The sequence below is a fragment of the Setaria viridis genome, chromosome 8, assembly GCF_005286985.2.
Source record: "Setaria viridis chromosome 8, Setaria_viridis_v4.0, whole genome shotgun sequence".
Lineage (NCBI taxonomy): Eukaryota > Viridiplantae > Streptophyta > Magnoliopsida > Poales > Poaceae > Setaria > Setaria viridis.
This window is the reverse complement of record NC_048270.2, coordinates 1776091-1798227: the sequence shown is the minus strand read 5'-3', so window position 1 is coordinate 1798227 and position 22137 is coordinate 1776091. Positions and strand designations below refer to the sequence as shown.

The window sequence follows — 22137 nt, the reverse complement described above, 5'->3', positions numbered from 1 at the left end:
TTAAAAGAACAGGATCTGCTACTTCAAGGGGGAAAAAGAAGGAACCTTCCATCAGGACTGCATCTTCCGCTGGCTCCGGGTTAACCGTGTCTGCCCGCTCTGCCGCCACGCGCTGCCCACGCAGCTCATGGACGACGAAGACGAGGACTACGACCAAGGGAATCATCAGCTGGATGATACTATTGACGAGTATTATCGGCAGTATTACGACGAAGAACATTATTATAGCGGCGAATATTATCATCAGGAGAGCATGCCGGTGCAGCAGGAGACGGCCTAGACCTGGATGCAACAAGATCATGCCTAGACCTGGTGGAGTGCTGTGTGGAAGTGCTGCTCTCTGCACGAATCCAACGAAACAACAAGTTATCAGCAGCTCGGTGGTGTGCTCTTAGAAATGTAATCTGAAAAGTGTGCTGTATTAAGTTTCAAAAAAAAAAAGTGTGTTGTATCTTGCCTTCAGTGTAAGACTAAACAAGAAGCACGAGGCCATCTTTATTTCTTTTCCTGCTAGATAGAGGTATTGAAGACACCTTATTTAGGAAACAGTTGTGCTCTTGCTGAAAACAAGCTTTTCACACAATGTAATATTACGTTACACCAGTGATCCACTTCGGCCTGTTTCAGGTCCAACTGTGTAACTGAACAGTATCGCAATAGGTCACATTTAACTAAACTTATTGTAGGTATAGAAGAGCATAAGTTAAACAATAAATGCACCATGTCACAAAGTGCTTAGAAATTTGTAGGTATCTTTTGTCTGCCTTTACTGTGCGTATATACAAAAATACTAAGGCATAAAGCCATCATATGGGCCATAAGACCCATCTGATGTGCGAGCAACTACAAGACCGGTGCCAACTTCGTAAGAGCGAGCTGCCCCAACCGTGGCGACTGTTAGAACCCAAAGGCTCTATTGTTTTTGTTGAGAACAGAGGATCGTGACGGATTTCCATGGGAAACTACCAGCCTGTTTGGTTTGGAGAGGGACCTCGTCCTGCATCAGCCATGGTAAGATCGGATAACTCCTCAAGCAGATGAGCTGCTCATACGATGGTTTCAAGGAGAATGAGTTGGTCCTTTACTTTAGCCTGCTGATGGGTCTACCTGGTGATGGACGGGTTCGTTCCAAGCGTCAAACCAAACAGTCAGTCCAGGTTCGGACGGAGGGTCGGATGATTCCATATGACACCATGACGTGAACCAAACACGCTGTACATATCCCAAAACAGAAGCGTTTTCAGCTATGGATGATAAAAAGTTAAAAACATCATAGACACCTGACAAATATTTTGTCATTGTGCTTGTTGGCCTGTTGCCTTGTAATCTTGTATATTACTCCATGGATACCCCAACAGGATTTGTTTCAGGAAGAAAAAAGGGATACACCAACAAGCTGTTCAAATATGTTATAGTGCTTGTCTAATCTATGACTTCATGTTTAGGATCACAGACTGAGGATCATGCTGTCTGAATTTCATGGGTGTCTAGCATCTTCCCGACACTCTTTGCATTATATACTTTCCACCGAACCATCGTCACCGATGCCTTCCACAACTCAAGAGGTACTCCATTCTTGAAACTAACTGCTAAATATAAAGGATGGAGGCTCAACTGCAACTACTCAACTGCTCGTATTCAGATTGACCTGCATCACTACTGAATATGAAGCTCTGCTGGGCATGGACAGCCGAAGACGTAGTGCTAGAAGGGAAGCAACGGAGGAGAGGAGACGTAGGTGCCAAGCTGGAATACAAGGATCGTCCTTAGCAGCTATACAACATGATCATTCGATCACCACCTGTCATGAAGATCCAAAAATTCGCCGCCGCCCAACCGGAGCCGCCCCAGTTCATATCAGAATCGACCCGGAGCCGAATCCGAAATCCGAAATGCTGCAACGCCAAGAGCAGAGTGATTGGCGAGAGCGGGCGGACGGGTGGATTGGTTGGGATCGGCTGGACCGCTTGGTTTATGTCAGCTTCTCGATGACAGTGGGCCTGGGCATTACGCAGGCCCATGTGTAAGTAGAAGAGGATCATCCTTCTCCCTTCGTCGCACGCAGTCCGGGACTCCGGATCCAAATCGGCGCCGCGGTCGCGCCAGTTCCCATCCGATCACAATCTCCCTTGTTGTTTCTCGCAAGAAGAGCCGGGACAGGCTGCAGTAGATGGATGCCGCAGAAGAAGCACCTGCACCTGCTAGTACTTCCGACGGGTAATGGCAAGGCTTCCGTCGGGTGGTTACCCACCACCTGGTGGTCGTCAACGGCCGGACGTACATGGTCGAGGAGACTAGCTTCGAGCCGCCGCCAGACGACGTGGAGGTGGAGAGGCTCTCCCGCCTGATGCTCCCCTACCTGACCTCCCCTCCTGAATCCAACCGCAGCTGCAAGCGTGCTCGAGCCGACGAGCTGCCGCCTCCAGCGACGCCATCCTGGGCCTGCAGGAGGTTGGGGCGGGTGACGCAACGCAGACGGAGTGCGCCGTGTGCCTGCAGGACTTGAACGCGGAGGAGACGCTCAGGGCGATGCCCTGCTCCCACGCCTTCCATCAGCACTGCATCTTCGACTGGCTCCGGCGGAACGGCGCCTGCCCTCTCTGTCGCCACCAGCTGCTGCCCGCGGAGCAGGAGGACATTGGCTCTCAGCAGCTGAGCAGGCCCGTACCAGAGGACTAAGAAGTAAGATCAGAAGCAGAAGATGATAAGAATGCCTGTGTGTTCTAGTCTACCTAAATTGAGCAGCAACCAGCAGCTTGGTGTTTTTCCCACTGTTTCTAAGAGGTGTAATTGAAAGAGCGTTGTCGTTCATCTTCTCTTCAATCTAAAACTAAACAAGAAGGGCAATGTCATGTTTATTTCTTTCTACAAAGGAAATATCAATGCACCTTCCATGATCGTTTCCCTGATGCTAAGCACAGCCCTAGTTCTGTAACGTGGTGCTACTGAGCAGAGTGGGGCATTCGTCGGACTTGTATGACCAATCGGGTCACGTTTTGCTGGTTGAGAAAGAGTTCGTGCTAATGTTTTTGGGTCTGACGAGTCTATCAAACCATTTATTTTCCCTTTACTGTTGGTGATTAAACTGGAAACTGGAGAGTAATGCACTAGCACATCATCACTGGGTTCATAATTCACACGCTCAATTTCGGTAAAATAACAAAGGCATAAAATGTACTGGGAACCTTCTGAATAAATGTTAAGCGTGACTGTGCAAGCCTTCCAACTGAACCTGAAATTACGACACGGATTCAAATCGTACAGCCTGTTAGAACACCACCAGCTGTCACAAGGATGCGAAATGGGGGCATGGTTGCCAGTGACCCATCACTTGCAATGAGATTCAAGCGAAAATATATGGATAATTTACATATGCTTACATCCTAAAGGGAACCTAAAGCAACAAATTTGTCATCTTGGCCAACATTAGGATGCTTTGGTACACCCAGGCAGATCTGAGGGCAGGACTCAGGAGCTTCAGGTCCTCGTGCAACTACATGTTACTGGGACCCATTCTTCTTCGTCCTCAGGAAGGTAACTAATGTGATTCGGGAGGGAACACCTGTGCCCTGCCTCTTCTTGATGGTGGTTGTCTTCCACGGCTTCCCATCTCTCACGCTGCTCGAGGTCGTTGAGGTTACGTTATAGAACTGCATGAAGACGATCCATGATCAATACAACTATTTAAGAGAGACACTATTCTCTATTTGAATTTTATTCAACTCGGAAACATATTCACCTCACAAACACCGTGCAGAAGCAGCCTCTGAAACGGGTCCTGGACATTCAGCACAAGCACATCTTTATCACTAGTATCTTCAATGAAGGTCCGAACTCGTTCCTGCAATCATAAAAAGCAGAAACTGTAATGTAAGCAACTGACAAGCTGAGCTAATTTCTGCTGGACGAAAAGTTGGTAGAAGTGGGCATAGTAAAGCGAAGAAAACATAATTCTAAGTGAAAATAACTCTGCTCCGAGTTCTGATGAACTGACAAGAACTTTAGTTATCTAAGGATGGTGCCAACCTTTGAAGCCTGTAAATGTATCTACACAAGTTATCCAACTAAGTTACTGGGATCTGGACAAAAGACACACTATATCTTTTTCCTGCAGTTTTTTTTTCTAACAAATCCTAAAAGCACCATAGAAATTGTTGCGAAAGTAACAAGTTTGCTTTTACAAGCAAGGTGCTAAACTGATACTTGTTGATACTGAAAACTCAATGATTATTAAAGAGCTATTAAATAAAATCTGTTCATATACTTCACTTATCTTTTGAGTCTTGAAACTAAAAATAGCAAACCAGTTAGATGTGGTATGAGAATGATAAATAATCTACATGAACTAGTATATACCGACATACAGCTATATAATCAACAACTCACAGATGTCTTCTTTACAAGAGAAACTAATTAGTCTCTGAATCGATTATAATCATTTCAATAAACATGATTACTTATTTTAGCAGGGAAAAGGCTTGGTTTTGGGAGAAAAAATAGAGTTAAACTAAAGGAGAGAAGGAAGACAGTACTTCATATATTTCAAGCAGATCGGGAAGAAAATTTCTCTTTATAGCTTCTCTTGTTTGGCGATCTATACGACGCCAAGCATTCAGCGCTACCAATTCATCTTCATCCACATGAGTCCTCTGTTTCTCTGATGATATTTTCATGTGTTGCATCAATCTTGCCTACAAATAAGAAAAGGTTGCTAAGTATAACTCACCGATAAACGAATGCATGTGACAATAGTGTGATACACAAATCTTTTTTTCTTTGTACATACACTTCACTAAATCATATTGTGAGCCAATCATGTGGGTAGCAATAATGTGCTACATACCTCAGTATCCATGTCAATGCTCCTGAAGGCATCCCATTCACCAACACTTGTCCTGCAGAATGCTGACAATGGCAGTTCCTCACCTGCGTAAGCGTAATCAATATAACTGAGAGATGAGCTTTTCCAGAATATACACAGGGAAAAAAAAATCAAGCCTGTGATGCCTATGATGAATGGAAGAGCAAGTGAGCAACTCCGCAGCATTTGGAATGAAACATGTGATGAACATATAATTTTTCAGTGCTAAAGTAATTATGTTTCTGCCAACACGATCAAGAGCTTTTGAAGCAGCCTTTGGAGCTTACCCCATGGTGGAGGAGCAAAGAGGCCTTTGATTTCTTCAACATGAAGACGAGGGACAAGTTCAATCAGCAGGCGATCATTCAACCATCTACGAGATCTCCTGTTACTGACCTGTGTAACTTGTAATAAGTAAATTATAAACCTGCAGACCCATAATCCCTAATAGCAACATAGCATGTTCCTTGCATAGAAACATAGAAGATGCACGGCAGGTACCCAAAAGGGAGAACAAAAAGGTAATTTTGCTATTTTTGCACAACTTCACTTCTATTCCTCATCACAAGAGATGCACAGCAATTTGACTTAACCGTCCACGCAACAGCAATCAAGATGAGCTTCCTCACCTTGGTGGCCATGTCCTCGAGGGCTTCAATCTTCCTCTCAATCAACTGCGAGCGCGACCTGACGCCGTCGCCTGCGTCCATAACACCAAAATTTCAGGAAAAAGTTGCCGCATTTGGCCAATTTGGGGCAAAATCGGCATCGCCATCTTTAAGAGTTTTTTTTTCTGGTAAAAAAAAGGGGCTACCTTTAGCGGAATCGAAGAGGGAAGAGTAGAACTCCTCCTCCCTCCGCAGCAGATCCGCGCTCGCCATGGCTGAAGCCTCGCACAACGACCTCGGTCTTCCTGCACCTGTCGATGCGGCCGCCGGTGGTGCCGAACGCGCGAGCGAGAGAAGATGCGGTCGCGATGGTCGGGCAGGGCAGCGGCGGGTGGAGGCAATAGGCAGGGGAATGGAGGATTGGTCGAAGGCGAGGGATGATTGGGCGGCGGCGGATGCAACCTGGCTGAGTACTTGAGTTGGGGTCGGATTGGGAGGGGGATTGGAGTCTGGAGATTGTGGTGTTCGTGATTCGTCTTCCCACGAGGGCAGCGGCAGACGGGGTTGGGCGAGAAACTCGCGCGTCCGCGTGTTCCAATGAAAGTGGGGCCATCTCTATACAGGGCCCACGTGAAAGTCAGACTGCTTTCCTTTCCCTTCTTTGAGACGAAAAGTCAAGCAGTTTTCCTGGTAAACCTCTGCAGAAGATTGACGGCCACGAAAGCGAGAAGATTGGAGCAGTGGGCGATCAATTTTCCTAGCCTTTTTCGAAAAAAAAAAATTACATCCTAGTGAGATGATTAGCATTTGAAATAGTCTGTCCTATTCACATAGGAAATCTTAATTAGATGATTAGCATAGGCAAATTTCAACCTGCCGATCTTACGCGTCAGGCCTATGTCTGCTACAAGGAGCCGGCTAGAGGTTTGTTTTCAGCCCAACAAAATACCGAGAATATGCTCTTTAGATCTGTTTTTTTTAGCAACTCGATCTTTTATGTGAACCTGCTGGTAGGATTAGCTGTTTATGGTTTTTCTATCTGGCTGGTATGGTCTGATGTCGCGTTTTAGTTTAGTCTTTGACGCCAAATTTGCTTTAACTTATATATTGCAAATTTGGTTATTCTAGCATGTATAGATTCTAACGAATCTAAGGGCATCTTCAATAGGAAAACGTATTGACTCTTTCTCATCATTACATAGCACAAAATCTTGCATGGGACAAAAAAGAACTATGCAAGCAGTGGCGGAGGTGATGAGTTTACAACCTTTGATTTATTGTGTGTTTGGTTCTAGGGACGAAAATTTATTGTGTGTTTGGTTCTAGGGACGAAATGGGACAGGACGGGACGATCCCACTTCGTCCCACTATTTGGTTCGGAAACACTAGGGATGAGTCCATCCCCACAAGGGGATATTCCCTCAAGATACGGGACACCCCCATCCCTCCAAAACGAGCGGACGGGGCGTCCCACTTTCTCCCGTCAGCGCCGTTTTTTCCCATCAGGTGGAGCCATCCCTAGCACGGGCAGAGCTATCCCGGCGGGCGGAGGTGGCCACGGGCGGAGCCATCCCGGCGGGCGAAGGTGGCCACTGGCGGAGCTATCCTGACAGGCGGAGGCGGCGCGCCGGAGCCATCCCGGCGGGTGGAGGCGGCCGCGGGCGGAGCCATCCCGGCGGGCTGAGGCGGCGCGGCTGGGACCCTAGGCCGGCGGGCACGGGAGCTGCGGCGGCCGGCTCTGGTGAGGCGGCGGGCCAGCACGGATGGGGAGGAGAAAAGGGGCAGCGCGGATGAAGAGGAGAAAAGGTAGCGGCGACCGGCTCTGGTGAGGTGGCAGGCCAGCCTGGTGGGGAGAGAAGGCGGCCCTCCATGGCGGGGGCGAGGCGAGCTCCGCAGCCAGGGCTGGCGGGGTGGAGCAGGGGGTGGCGGCGTGGAGAAGATAAGGGGAAAAAGAAAAAGGAAAAAAGAAATAGAATGGGTATAGGATGACATGTGGGACCCACACATTAACTAACGGTGTCAAAAATATCATCCATATCACCCACCTTAACCTCTCCAACCAAACACAAGACGGGACCATCCCATCCTATTTTAACCAAACACTAGATAGGATCGTCCCATCCCACGAAACTGAGATGTGACCGTCTCGTCCTACATTGTCTCCCATCCAAACATATGCTTACATGATTGAAACGAAAAGATATAAAAAAAAAGGCACAACGTGGAACTATATGATCCTCAATGACATCTTCTATTTGGTTAGGGCAAAGACTTGGGCTGGTTGCATCGATCCATAATCTAATAGGGAAGAAATCAATAGAAAATATCTTCTCATTTTCTTTTTTTCCCATTATTAGGATTATTTACCGCAAGTGGTTTTATTTATTGATTTTTGAGCTGCCCCTATGGTTTGTTTACCACAACAGGGAGGCATCTACTAGAAGTTTCTATGTAAAAGATGATATGCACAAATTACAAGGCCATAAAAAGGCCCAAAGGGAAAAACAAAGAGACATTATGAGGAATCACAAAACAAGCCATCTAAACCAACTTTCGAATATGGCTTTGGTCTATAAATTTGAATCCATAACAAGCACAAAATTACTTAAATATAAAATTTCAGAAAATAGTTCTTCTGGCTCCCTTGTCCTATTTGCTTTGGTCTATAAATTTGGATCCACGACAAGCACAGTTTAGTTAGATATATAATTTTTTTTAGAAAATATGTCTTCTGGTTCCCTTATCCTTTTTACTTTTAACTTTTAGTCCTTTATGTTCGAAAACCTAGCGTATGGACTCTTAAAATGGTGAAAAGTGCAAACTTAGGTTAGTTTTGCATTCGGTTTTACGTGAGAACAAAGAAGCATGGTCGATGATGTGAGCTGAGCTGACACTCGTACCATAAAAAAGTATAGCCGAGTATCCCTAGTTTGACTTTAGAGGGTTGCTACAGGAAAACTTGCCTTTAGTCTCGGTTGGTAAGAGTCATATCTCTCCAATACTCAATTGGGATTAATTTTTTGAGATAAAAGGGGTCCTTTAGTCCCGGTTGGTAACACCAACCGGGACTAAAAAGTTTCGAAAAAAAATAAAAAAAGCCATCGCGCCCCACGCCCGCCGCCCGCCCGCCCACCCGCCACCCGCCTCCGTTCCACTCGCGCCCGCCGGCGCCGCTCCGTCCTGCTCCATCCCACGCTGCCGGGCCCGCCCGCTCCGCTCCGCCCGCGCCTGCTAGCGCTGCTCCCCCGCGCACCGCCGCCCACCCTCGCCCTACTGCCGCTCCTCACTGCCAGCGAGGGGCGAGCAGAGGGGTAAGGGGAGGGGAGCAGAGGGGGAGGGGGCAGGAGAGGAAGAGAGGGAGGGGAGGGGGTGCCTGCATGAGAGAGGAGGAGATAGGAGGCGCCGGTGGAAGGAAAAGGAGAGAGATAAGGAAAAGGAGAGAAAGGAGAAGATATTAATGTGGAGAGAGGGGGGCGCGTGTGGGGAGGGCATTTTGTCCCGGTTGGAGCCACCAACCGGGACTCAGTTGGAATTACCAACCGGGACAAGGGGGGGTTCTTTTGTCCCTATTGGAATTTCCAACCGGGACAAAAGGAGGGGGCGTCGGTGCCAAATCTTTACAACCGAGATTAAAGCCCCGCCCGTCGATGTCCTTCTGGTGCCTCATTTTTGACCTGGGACTAAAGGCACTTTTGTTCTGATCCAAAGTGAACCAGGACAAAAAGGATTGGATGGAAGGTCAGTTCTCTAGTAGTGATCATTAACCTTCCAACGTAATTACGTAAACATCCTTGCAGCAGCCCACCATCGTCGCCATCATCTTCCGTTACGCCGTAGAGCGCGGAGCATTTCCACTTTGCATGTGGAGTTGACTGAAAAAAGGTAGAGCCAGGTTGCTCCTTGCTGCAGCAGCAAACCAGCTGACCGGACGGGCCCGTAGCCCCACACCGACACAGTAACCCGAGCGGGAGTAGGTGTGCTCAGGCGGTGGCGAGGGGAGGAAAGGGCAGGGCAGGGGTGGCAGCGGAGCTGGGTAGGGGCGCCACCCGTGCCGCCCCCTAGAGGAGACGACGCTGGGGCTGGAAGAGATGACATGGACACACAAAGAAACATTATGAGGAATCACAAAACCAGCCATCTAAATTAACTTTCAAATATGGCTTTGGTCTATAAACTAGCAAATATACCCGTGCGTTGCAACGGGGAGAAAAAAATACAAACACCCCTCTATAACTCGATAAATAGTTAAACACGACTCAAAGCTCCGACGTTAATTTGATTTATGATAGTTAATTATTCCTGTTAGATGTAGATGTGAAATTCTTATTGCCGTGGAGAGGATTGGAGCATGAGTGCCTAATGAACCGCACGACCAAATGAACCCGATTCTAGTCCTAATGAACCGTCACTTTTTCCATAATTAACCCTCAAACCCCCACTCAATACATCTAATCGGTTTTTTAGGGTGGACAATAACGGTATAGTGTAGTATCTGAACATACATACAAACACACACTACACCCACACACATCCTATGCGCACGCTAGACCTACAAACTATACACGCAATGTTCTTCAGGATATCAACGAGGTTGCACAGTGCTTCGTAGGTAACGAGTACGTCACAGTTACCATTGTGACTCCATGCCTACGTTCAGGACCTGCAGAATTAAATTGGACCATTCTTGGTAGTGAATTTTGTGGGTCCAGCGCTGACTCAAATTCTAGCCCATGCTGACCTGGCAGCCCTTAAAAAAATAAAAGGACCAAAGAAAAAAGCACACCAAGCTACTATTTCCCTTCAGCCAGAAACCCAAGAACTAATTTGTTCCTCCCAGAGCAAATCACCAGGCAGCCGCAAAACACATCTCTATTCTCACTCACAAACCTTATCTTATCCTCCCCAAGCAAATCAGAAGGCAACCACATGTGCCTTTCTCACGGCCAGACTGCGGATCCTCACTGGCAAGCGAGCATCTTGGTGGCGTCGACGACCCACTCGGTAGCCTGGCGGAGGTGGCGCTCGGGCTCTCTCTCATGTTGCCCGATGGGCATCAGGGAATGGAGGCAATGAGCTCATTGAACACGGAGTTCTTGCCTCCATTGAGTAGGTGGCCGTCCATTGAGCAGGTAGCCGACGCACCTCCGCAACGGACGACTGGACGGGGGCGTGGGGACCGAGCCCTGCTTACCCAGCGACGCGCGGCGGCAGATGATGCGGTGCATGGGCTCTCCAGTGGTAGATGCGGCGGCGCAGGCGAGCACGCCGAGGCGTGTGGCATGGGCGGCGGTGCCGACGAGGCCGAGGTGGCAGCAATGGCAGATGATGCGGTGCGTGGGCTCTCCAGCGACGGATGTGGACGTGAAGGCGAGCACGCCGAGGTGTGCGGCGTGGGCGGCGCCGCAGGCGAGGCCGAGGTGGCAGGCCATTAGTGTTCTTCTTGCCCAAGAGTATTGCCATGGGCGGCTGTTGCAACACGTGCAAGCGCCGGATGATCTCGTGGACTGCGGGTTGATTACGTAAAAGTTGAGAGATTTTTTTGCAAATTAATCATGACGGTTGGAAGAAACAACCGTACTTTAATATTGATGATATAGATATAGATTTGGATCCATAACAAGCACAAAATTACTTAGATAATTTAGAAAATAGTTCTTCTGGCTTCCTCTTTGCTTTGGCCTATAAATTTGGATCCACAACAAGCACAAATTTACTTATAGATATAAATGTTTTAGAATATATGTCTTCTGGTTCCCTTATCCCTTTTACTTTAACTTTAGCCCTTTATATTCGAAAACCTAGAGTATGGACTCTTAAAATGGTGCAAAGTGCAAACTCAGGTTAGTTTTGCATGCGATTTTACGTGAGAACAAAAAAGAAGCATGGCCAATGATGTGAGCTGAGCTGACACGAGTACCATAAAAAAAAAGTATACCCGAGTATCCCTAGTTTGATTTTAGAGGGTCGGAAATATCGAAATGAGTTCTATATTTTGCATCATTAACCTTGCAACGTGATTAGTTACGCAAGCATCCTTGCAGCCGCCCGGCACCGTGTCGTTGTCATCCTCCATCGCTACGCCGTACGGCGTTGCATGTGGAGGTAGAGCCAGGTTGCATGTGGATTTAGGTTGGCGTGCCGTGCCGTGCCGTGCCGCCGCAGGACGGGACACGCCCACCCAAGGCAAGCTGATCCGGATATCGTAGATTATTATAAATTTTATAAACTCCGTGCCGTGCTCCCCGAACGCCTCCAAAAAGCGCCGGAAGTATCCATGCATCCACGAATCTACCCTTCATTTATACCCCCCTGCTGACGACGCCCAAATCTGGTAGAACACGGACACCCGGTTCAGGCGACGGGCCCCACCCCCGCACGCCTCTCGCTCTCAACTCGACAACGGCACGAGGCGGAGGAGAGAGGGACTTCGCTTCGGGCTGTTCGTCCCCCCCACCTCTTCCCGGTTCCCACCACCACGCAACAACGCCTACGACGACGGGGACGCAGTACGAGACACGCACGACGAGAGCCATGCCGCGGGAGCAGGAGCAACCCCCAATGGACGCCGCCGGGCGCCGGCTCCGCGCGGTCTCCGCCCACATCCGGCCGCCGGCGCCCGCCGCGGGCTGCGGCATCGCCGCCAACCCCACCGCCGCCAGCGAGTACGCCCATGGTGAGCCCCTCCTCCTATCCTCTGTTCATGGCTTCATGCCTGCTGGTACACGCACACGCAGTCGTCCGTACTCCCGCGCGGCGGCACTGGAATTCGGGTTCGATTCTATGGGACTTGCAAAGTCGAGAACGACTGTCCAAAGTAGCGAGCCATTGGGTTGGTGTTGGTTGTCACACTCGTGCCGGAGTTTCCTATGGGGGCTGCACACCGGCAGAGAGGCTTTGCTTCCGAGTTTGAGGGGCAATGCCTCTGCCTTGCTCTGTTGCTTTTAGGCTATCTCTGAACGAAAATAATACAGAAGTGAGTCGTCGCTTTGGCTGGATTGCGCTGGATTGGGGATGTTTCCTTGTTACATTTACATCACTAGGCTGACAGTTTTAGGACTCTGGAAAAGTGTGTTTTAGCAAGAAAATGCGATAATTTGTATGTGGTTTACAGTTTGAATTGCTTCATGACCTGTTCCTATTCACCTGAGGGGCTCCATGTCACCTCATCAGAGTAGATGCTGCTCCTCTGTCAACAGAGAGGACACGGAGTTTCAGTATGTAACTGTATGTACATAGTGAAGTATATTCTGCACCATAACCATGGTTCTGTATTTGTTTAGCAATACCAGTGATATGAGTCACACCCTGAAAACGAGTCACACCCTGGAATCTGTTCACACCTGCATCCACACGCTGATTGCTTCTGCTCCTTTTCTGATGACTTGTTGCCCAGCCGATGCTTTCTCCGTTTCAACTGTGCATGTTTGAGTTCACCTATCATTTTCCTCGTGGTCAAAAAATGCATTTTTATATTTTTTTGTACAAATTAGATAACTTAAAACAAGCTATCATTTTTATACTCTGTACCATATTTCTCAGTGCAGGGTTACAGTGTTGTTCTCCCTGAGAAGTTGCAAACTGGAAAGTGGAATGTGTACAGGTAGGCTATTTATAATGTTATAAGCTGCATTTTTGTTGTATGGTGGATCATAAGTGTTATTCCCATCTTGCAGATCTGCACGGTCACCTCTAAGGTTGATCAACAGATTTCCTGAAAATCCAGATATCGGAACGCTGCATGATAATTTTGTGTAAGAGTCCTCACCATCTCTATTGGACATGCAACCTGACCAATGCTAGCTCTTTTTAGGATGCTCCCATTACTTTTGTTTTTGGAATTGTGTTGGAATTGATTCTCGTTAAAACCTAGCTGGAAGAAGTTATTTGGAAGTGTGCTTCTTTTCTTGTCTATATTTGGAAACCTTGGGACTGAAAAAAAAGGTACCTAGGTCAAATATGTGGGGCTTAACATTCCAAACTGAGTTTAAACTTTTTATATATTGTGGTAAAGTAAAGTCTGGAAAAACTTGAATGCAGGAACTTTTATCTGACAGTTTTGTGAAAGCTAGTAAAATTGTACTGTCCTTTTGCAGACAACATGGCTGGTACGAAAAATTCCAATATTCAAATTTAAGTACTGTAATCTCTGACACACGATATTCTATGATACCCCAAATTGACAGGTATGCAGTCGAGACGTTTAGGGATTGTCGATACCTGGGAACAAGAATCCGTGAAGATGGAACAGTTGGAGAGTAAGGAACTAAAGAATGGCTACCTGATATTATTTTCTTCTTTAATCTTTTTACCTACCCATGTTGAACTCTTTGAAGCGTCAAATAACCTTTCAGTTACAAATGGATGACGTATGGGGAAACTAGTACAAGCAGGACTGCAATAGGTTCTGCTCTCATTCACCATGGAATACTTGAAGTGAGTCTTGACAGGCAAATGTCAATTTTTTTGTCTATCCACAAACAGATACTGTTACACATAGCACCTATAGTGTCGTGTGGTGAATTTTTGAGGATATTTTAATAATTTGTTTCGCTGGATTCAGGGTGCACGCATTGGTCTGTATTTTATAAACAGACCTGAATGGATAATAGTTGACCATGCTTGTGCTGCATACTCATATGTATCTGTGCCACTTTATGACACTCTTGGTATGCTCAAATCACAGATTGACCCAAGACTCTTTTTTCATCATGATTCATCTAGTGACAGTTTTGTGTATTGTACTTTCTTGCAGGTCCAGATGCAGTTCAATTCATTGTGAACCATGCAACAGTAGAAGTTATATTCTGTGTGCCTCAAACACTAAGCGCTGTAAGCTTTAATACCTTATCTCAACATTAGATAACTACCAACACCTAGAATCTATTTAAAGTTTAACCCAGACAACTAATGGGAATGCTTGGCGCTGGCCATACCGGTCCCGACTAGTTAGGTTGAAATGGCAAGTTATTTCCATGAAGCTGGGCTATTTTTATTGTGAACATGAAAACTGCTCTTGTGTAGATGCTTAGCAATGTCAAAAACCTTGGATACTGCATGCTATTGTGGACCCTATCCACGTATGTGCACGCTTAATGTGGTCGGTGTTGGGGTCTGACCCTGAAATGGGATTTACATGCACTACACTGAACTTTTTTTGTGACTACTGAAGTCATTGTTTTAATCTTGTTAGAACAGTAGATCAGTTTATATATACTAGCGTTCAATTGGAATTGTAGATATATCCTCTGAAAAAGAACGGGTTCGAAGCACGGCACCTTCTTAGAACAAAGCCCTGGGGGAGTCTCCTCCCGTGGTCGAGTTTTTTTTCCTCTGAAAAAGAACATTCAGTTTCCTACTTTCCTACATATTGATTTGCTTTATTGAATGCAGCTGTTAAGCTTTATAACTAAGATGCCATGTGTTCGTCTTATAGTGGTAAGTCTGAAGCATTAACAATTAGCAGTGTAACATTCATATCTTTAGGTCCCACTCTTCATTTTATTTCGTAACTTTTTTGTATAGGTGGTGGGCGGAGAAGATGTTAAGATTCCACCCACACCCGCAAATACTGGAGTTCAAATTATAACTTACCCCAGTCTACACAATCAGGTGGGTTTCAAATGGACCTTGAGCTTTTATACTAAAAAAATCAGGTTTATGCCTTACTGTTTAAAACACTACATAGATGTTTTCACTTTACAACTCACCTCTAACAAGCTGCATAATTGCAGTTAAGTGAATACTATTTATTTTTTTATTTATACCTTACGTTATGAAATGCGATAGATGTCAACTATATAATATCCATTAGCAGTGACATTAATCTTGAATCGGCTAAGCCAGCTTTTCTATAAGCAATCTGCAGATAATTTCTTTTCTCAATTTTTCTGTTATCTCCTGACTTAATTTATTCTTGTTCTTCCTTGTAAAAATGTGCTATAAATGGATCCATACCTTACAAAGTTGATGTGACATCTAGTCTGCACTTACATTACATGCATTTATATGTAACAACGCATGAGACCGTGATTTGTTTTGGTTGTAAATTGGTCTTATCTAGAATGTGAAATTGAATCACTAATTGATAGTAAACTGACATGCTAAATGTCTATCAGATTATCAGTGTATAAATATGACCATGGCATGACTGTGATGTTACGTTCGTATTTTACCGTTTTGGATGCAATGCGCGTGACGGCATTTGGACTGTTGCTCAGCAGTAATTGTTCTCTTGTTCAAGTTGTGTACCTTCTAACTATTCAGTGCTTATTGGCGTAGAGAGTGTGTGCATGCTGGACATATTGTCTTATATTTTATTTTTTATGTTGATTAGCAGGTGCATTTCCAATGCCATTATTTCTTTTGCCAAAACTTCAATTTAAAAAACGTTTTTGGTGTTCAATTGTTTGATAGAAACATTAGCACCTCAACTGGCTATATGTTTATCTTCACCTGTTTTCTAAATTCCTTTCGATCTTTAATTCAGGGAAAGATGAGTCCTCAACCTTTCCGACCTCCAAAACCTGATAATGTTGCTACTATTTGTTACACGAGTGGCACCACTGGTACTCCAAAGGTAAGTCATCCATCCTTCTAATTATTATTCTCTTCAGTTGCTCCATCAGCCAAGCTCATATACTTCTGCATTTCAAAGTTTCAAACCTGTGATGTTTATGGATGATATTACCAGGGAGCTGTTCTTTCTCATGAGAACTTAATCGCAAATGTAGCAGGGTCAAGCCTGGGAGTTAAATTTTACCCCTCTGATGTGTGAGGATTCTAAATTCACTCTAGAATTGTTTATGCTAGCAAGAAATTAGTCTTGACATTACAGTTTTCTATTACTCTCCTCAGGTATATTTCTTATTTACCCCTGGCTCACATCTACGAGAGAGCTAACCAGGTTGCATTGCTTCACTATGGTGTTGCCATTGGATTCTACCAAGGGGTATGCATATCTGAAACTATTTAGGATGATAGCCTAACAGTACGTTCCTTTTCTTTTTACTTGAAGAAGTATGCAATTGGTATTACAATTTTGATGTGCATTCTGAAAATTAACTGGTTGTACAAGTGCTTCCACACTGTTTGGCAAAGGAGCATAGGCCATCCAATGCAATGCGTATTTGATGCATTTTCTTTATTTAGTATACTGCATAGGTGTTGCTAGTTTATTCTTTAGTCATTTCTTGTGTTTCTACCTCTTTAATGTTTTGGTTTCTTGGGCTTTCTGCAGTACGCACAAGTTCATACATATTGTGGTACTGTAACTTATTGTTTACATGCACAGTAATTTACCTTCAATTACGATTGTTTTCCATCTTTTTGATTAGTACACTACATTGATTCCAGGATAATTTGAAGCTGATGGATGATCTGGCTGCTTTGAGACCAACAGTATTCGCAAGTGTTCCTCGGTTATATAACCGAATTTATGCAGCGTAATAAAACTATACCAGTAATTTAGATATTTTTTTGTCTGTACATCGTGTTACTACCTCTTGGGTTCCAAATCCAGCCAGCAACCAGCTGGTTAGTTGCCATTTTGAGATGAAAGAAAAACGAAATAGAGGTGAAATGGGACTGGGATTGGATCATCAATTGACTGGAAGGTCTGGGAAATTCTAAGAAACAACTTTTAGACCATATGAGGTCTCTTGTATTGAAAGCAATCATCACAGATCTTACAGGAAAACAAGTGCACAAAATGAAACTAGGTTTAACAGAGTTTGAAAACTAAAAAGGCAGCTATACAAACGACAAGCTTAAAAATAAGTGCATGCACGCAGGCAATCTAACCAGCAGATAACTGAAAATGGTTTTCGAACCATGTTTCTAGTCATATCTTCGATGAGGTTATTGTTTCTTCCTTTTTGTACTGTTAAGAACTAGCTAGATATCTCTTTACAGAATTACAAATGCTGTGAAGGAGTCTGGTGGGCTGAAAGAAAGACTGTTCCATACCGCATACAATGCCAAGAGGCAAGCAGTTCTCAATGGTAAGAACGGTATGAAGTTTATTAAAGCAAGTCCCCTTCTCTTCAAATTGAACTCTCACTGTGTTATTTTCTTTTTAATTTCCTCTGCTACCAAGTATTGTTTGGAAGCTAGATGTATCAGTGGTGCAAGTGTCCATTGGCCCTGGATGTTCATGTTATAAATGGAAGAGGGCAATTTGTGTGGCATTGGCAATAACAAACAGGAAACTTTTGTTCTTGCAGCTAATAGTTTTCTTGAATTAGTTCTGCTTTCTGTTTGCTAGCAGTAACTGAATAAGCTAGAAGTTCTAACTGTACTCAAAGATGCAAAATTTGCATGTTCATGCCCTCATTTGATCAAAATTTCATCTCCTCGTGTATAACAAAATATTGCTTCTATTCTTTATGCAATTAGGACGAAATCCATCCCCAATGTGGGACAAATTGGTATTTAACAAAATAAAAGCTAGGCTTGGTGGGCGAGTGAGACTCATGACTTCAGGTGCTTCTCCATTGTCATCAGATGTCATGGAATTCTTAAGGATGTAAGCTGACTTCTTTTGAGCTCTCTTAGTGCAGTATGATAGTTATTTGGAACTTTGCTTTATTACTATTTATAAATACTGTTTGAATTCTTATAGATGCTTTGGCGGTGAAGTTCTTGAAGGCTATGGAATGACAGAGACATCTTGTGTCATCTCTACAATGGATATTGGTGATAAGTTGATTGGTCATGTTGGATCCCCAAACCCTTCTTGCGGTAAAGCTCTCTGTTTGGATTTCCAAGGATATAATAATATTTGTTTGTGTAAAACTTACGTTTATGTTGACAGAAAATTCTATGAATTCAACTAGTATATTAACAGTACATACTCCATAGCGAAGCCATCATGAAAATAGCTGCACTGAAGAACCTTATATTCTGAATTGTTGTTATTTTCCAATCAAGGGTTATTATTATGCTCAACATGGTTGTCCACTGAGCAAATTCCAATAGTCCATTTTGATCTGATGTTCTTCAGAAATAAAATTAGGTCAGCTTTCGTGTGAGATGTTGATATTGTTTCTCTTGACACAAATTAAATTAAGGTTCTATCTTAAAGACTGCATGAAGTTTGCCTTTTTTGCGTTGCTATCACACTCTCTCTAATCGAATCCTTTTTTTTGTTCAGAGGTTAAACTTGTGGATGTTCCAGAAATGAATTATACTTCTGAGGATCAACCATATCCTCGTGGAGAAATCTGTGCTAGGGGACCTACAATCTTTCGTGGCTATTATAACGATGAAGTTCAAACGTAACTTGCTACCCTTCACTCCTATTTACATTTATATATTTATTATTATTCAGTGAGCTAAGATAAATGCATTTGAAAAACTGCAGAAGAGAGGTCATTGATGAAGATGGTTGGTTGCACACTGGAGACATAGGTTTGTGGCTGCCTGGAGGGCGTTTAAAAATTATAGATAGGTAAATTTGAATGATGTACTATTCGGTATTCTAAATTTTCTTTGGATTTGCGATTACATTGGTGTGCATGTGCTTTCATTTAGATTGATGTGTCTAAAGCTTTGAGAGCAAAAAAAAATTAACCAAAAGAATCAAGAAGATCCCTCAAAGTTTTCGACTACTCCAATTCCACATCAGTTAGTAGTAATCTTCTTGTTTGCTTTTGGGTGGGATTTAGAGCACATTCATCTGTGTCCTAACATTCCAGCATTGCAAATAATAGGATCAATGAAAAACATTATGAATTATAACCTGTTGACGTAGCAAATTGACATGTCACAAACATTTAATGGCATATCCTGTCTAACCTGAAACATGTTCCAGCAATCTTGCTGAGTTGGCACTTCAAGAAAAAACATGCATTCAATCTTTGATCCCATTGGCATTGTAATGGACACCCTGAGCTGGGTCATGCCGGTTCTAGTTTGTTTTCTGCTGCACCAAATAGATAAGATGCACTTGATGCAGCAAAGACCTAATTGCATCGGGCTGCACCTTTGTTTTCCATATTCTGTATGATAGTACGTTGACTGTATTGCCATTCACGATTGCTTAGACCTGGTGCAACTCATGCCACTTTGACAGCATAAGGCAATTTACTAATTGATAACATGGCTCCATTTACTACTAATGTTTTCCAAATGCATACTTAAAAGTAACAGCAGATTTCCAACCAACGAATAAAAGAGCAAACCATGATGGATAATGCACAAATAACATTACAATCTTGCTTCATATTTGTAGCATCAAAACTGGTCTTAGCCTTTTCTCAAGTTATAAGAGGCACCGTATTTCATTTGATGATTACCTATTCTTTTGCTGCTAATTCTTCTTATGCTATTTGACTAAATATAATTCACATTAAACTTTATTGGTCTGAAGTTTTCTCGAGTTGCTAATTATTTTATACTTTTCTGGGCTCAAGGAAAAAGAACATTTTCAAGTTAGCTCAAGGAGAATACATAGCTCCAGAGAAGATTGAGAATGTCTATGCTAAATGCAAGTTCATTGCCCAATGCTTTGTATACGGTAATATTCATGACTCCATATGAGCTGAAACCATCAAGTGCAGTCATGTATACCTAAAGCTGTTAATTTGGCTGCAGGTGATAGTTTCAACTCGTCCCTAGTGGCCATTGTAGCAGTTGAACCTGAGGTGTTGAAGGCTTGGGCTGCATCAGAAGGAATTCAGGTAAAGATATCCTAATCGCATTTGTCTCCTACTGAAAACAGTTTCCACATTGATCCAATTTAGAACGTAAACCGAGCATAAATTTTTGGGATGCTGTGGGCTATTAGGATGTTGCATCTGCCAGCTCAGGTTCTTACCACTACGTCATCATCAGGGCTTTTAAAAGAGTTTACCTGACAGGAAACACTTGTCTCTTTTTGAAATAGGGCCACAGATAAAAGATCTTCAGTTTTGTAAATCCTGTTTATATACCCTAAATGCTCTTTCTAACATGTAGTACGAGGACTTAAGACAGCTCTGTGCTGATCCTAGAGCAAGAGCCGCTGTCCTGGCTGACATGGATTCCATTGGAAAGGAAGCGCAGGTATATTTCTTCACTTGTGATCCTTCTCCACTTAAGTGGATTGTCTGTCATCGATGCGCCTTCTTATTTTTGACGCCGTTATGCATATTGTTTCAGCTAAGAGGTTTTGAATTTGCTAAATCTGTTACCCTTGTTGCCGAACCATTCACATTGGAAAATGGTCTCCTCACCCCAACGTTCAAGGTAAGCCTATTGGCTTCTGTTACAGGAGATTTCAGTACTAAAAAAGTCATAAGCTGCTGACACTCTCCATCTCAATTCTCAATGCTTTTGTAGGTCAAAAGACCGCAAGCTAAGGCATACTTTGCAAAAGAAATCTCAGATATGTATGCACAACTGCAAGAGGCAGAGTCAGCTAGGTCGAAGCTATAATTTTCAGAAAAACGGCCGAAGCTATAATCGCTTGTGTAATTATCAGGAAATAGCCATACTGGTGGATGGTGCAATTGGTTTTTCAAGATCACGAAATAAGTCAATCTTTTTTACTGACACGGCAAATAAGTATTCCTGCCATGATCAGGATGGTTCCTGTAAAGAAGTACTAAGATGCCCCTTTACGTACATGCTGAATTTTTTGCTCTTATCCTTATATAAACGTACCCACATGAGCCTGATTGACTGAATAGGAAAACATTCTGCACAACTATCTTTACTACAAATGTAACAGTAGCACTGCGGTAAAAGTTCAGTCGAAGCTGTGCAAAAGTTGTTCGTTCTGAAAAAAAATCTATCTGCGTAGAGGCAATGATGGTGCTGTTATAGAGTTGATAGGAACGAGCTGATAGCTGACAGAAGGTAGCCACTTTCTCTTAAATTGGAATGAAAATAGTGCAAAGCTAGGAAAGTATGCCAAAAAAAAGAAAAAATATAATTAAATTTGATAAAATTCTTTCCACGGCATCCATAGCAAATACTATAGCACTATGTGTTGATAAGCAAAGTTCATAAAGCGCGAATGCATTTTTATGGGCTGAGCTCTGGATTGGTGCGACCCATCATCATCACCTACCACATTACAGGCCCGACGATCGGCGTTTCCCCCGACCGGATTACTGAATCCCTAAGCCCAGCCCAAGGAGAAAATGAGCCCGACCCGTTCGAGAGCGAGAAGGTCCGATTAGCCTTCAAGGACCCCACGCACCGGCACTGCGGCACACGACACGAGGCAACCACTTCTCTCTCCCAGTCTCTCCCCTCCTCTCGCCTCCGCTTCCTTCTCCCGCACCCCACTTCGCGGCCTCCGCCTCCTCCTGCCGCAGGTTACGTGCCGCCGCCGCCGCTCCCCTTCTCGCCGCCGCTCGTGCGTCTCGCACTCGCGGCGCTTTCGCCCAACTTATCCCCCTGTTCCCGATCGCACTGCGGGCGCGCGGATTCGCAGCGATGGTGCCGTCCAGGCACGCGGACGAGGGCGGGCAGCTCCAGCTCATGGAGCCCGACAGGGTCGACGAGGAGGAGGAGTGCTTGGAGTCCGTCGACAAGCGTTAGCCGCGCCCTCTCCCCTCTTCTCACCGTACCTCCCGCATTACTTGTTGCTCTCGTCATCTCGTGCGCGCGCGCGCACGTTTTTTTTCCACCCTCTACCACCCTGGTCGGTGTACTGTTACGGCGGATCGCTTCCGTGAGCAT

At 44.5% G+C, this 22137-nt stretch overlaps 3 protein-coding genes across 4 annotated transcripts; 2 read left to right on the top strand and 1 right to left on the bottom strand.

Annotated features, from left to right (window-relative positions):
- Nucleotides 1-2220: 2220 nt before the first annotated feature.
- LOC117833232 (probable E3 ubiquitin-protein ligase ATL45) lies at nucleotides 2221-2679 on the top strand. Its single transcript, XM_034712662.1, has 2 exons — nucleotides 2221-2277; nucleotides 2389-2679. The coding sequence occupies exons 1-2, from the start codon at nucleotides 2221-2223 to the stop codon at nucleotides 2677-2679; spliced, it is 348 nt and encodes a 115-aa protein (XP_034568553.1).
- A 496-nt stretch (nucleotides 2680-3175) lies between these two features.
- LOC117866168 (uncharacterized) lies at nucleotides 3176-6048 on the bottom strand. The gene is made up of 7 exons (XM_034750318.2): nucleotides 5676-6048; nucleotides 5491-5561; nucleotides 5149-5257; nucleotides 4844-4926; nucleotides 4533-4691; nucleotides 3740-3841; nucleotides 3176-3650 (listed from the first exon to the last, which is right to left on the bottom strand). Exons 1-7 carry the CDS (start codon nucleotides 5740-5742, stop codon nucleotides 3501-3503), a joined length of 741 nt encoding a protein of 246 aa, XP_034606209.1. The 5' UTR covers nucleotides 5743-6048; the 3' UTR covers nucleotides 3176-3500.
- Nucleotides 6049-11813: 5765 nt separating this feature from the next.
- Nucleotides 11814-21072, top strand: LOC117834730 (long chain acyl-CoA synthetase 6, peroxisomal). Of its 2 annotated transcripts, none has more exons than XM_034714254.2 (23): nucleotides 11814-12142; nucleotides 13009-13069; nucleotides 13143-13220; nucleotides 13653-13724; nucleotides 13821-13902; nucleotides 14030-14135; nucleotides 14222-14298; nucleotides 14860-14904; nucleotides 14992-15078; nucleotides 15956-16045; nucleotides 16160-16239; nucleotides 16324-16417; nucleotides 16822-16910; nucleotides 17380-17477; nucleotides 17863-17992; nucleotides 18089-18207; nucleotides 18620-18743; nucleotides 18830-18916; nucleotides 19881-19984; nucleotides 20062-20147; nucleotides 20425-20511; nucleotides 20608-20694; nucleotides 20788-21072. In XM_034714254.2, the coding sequence occupies exons 1-23, from the start codon at nucleotides 12001-12003 to the stop codon at nucleotides 20881-20883; spliced, it is 2121 nt and encodes a 706-aa protein (XP_034570145.1). In that variant the 5' UTR covers nucleotides 11814-12000; the 3' UTR covers nucleotides 20884-21072. The 2 variants fall into 2 exon arrangements, with proteins under 2 accessions (XP_034570145.1, XP_034570146.1); XM_034714255.2 differs by having other exon boundaries at nucleotides 11816-12142; nucleotides 17380-17468.
- The last annotated feature ends 1065 nt before the right edge of the window (nucleotides 21073-22137 follow it).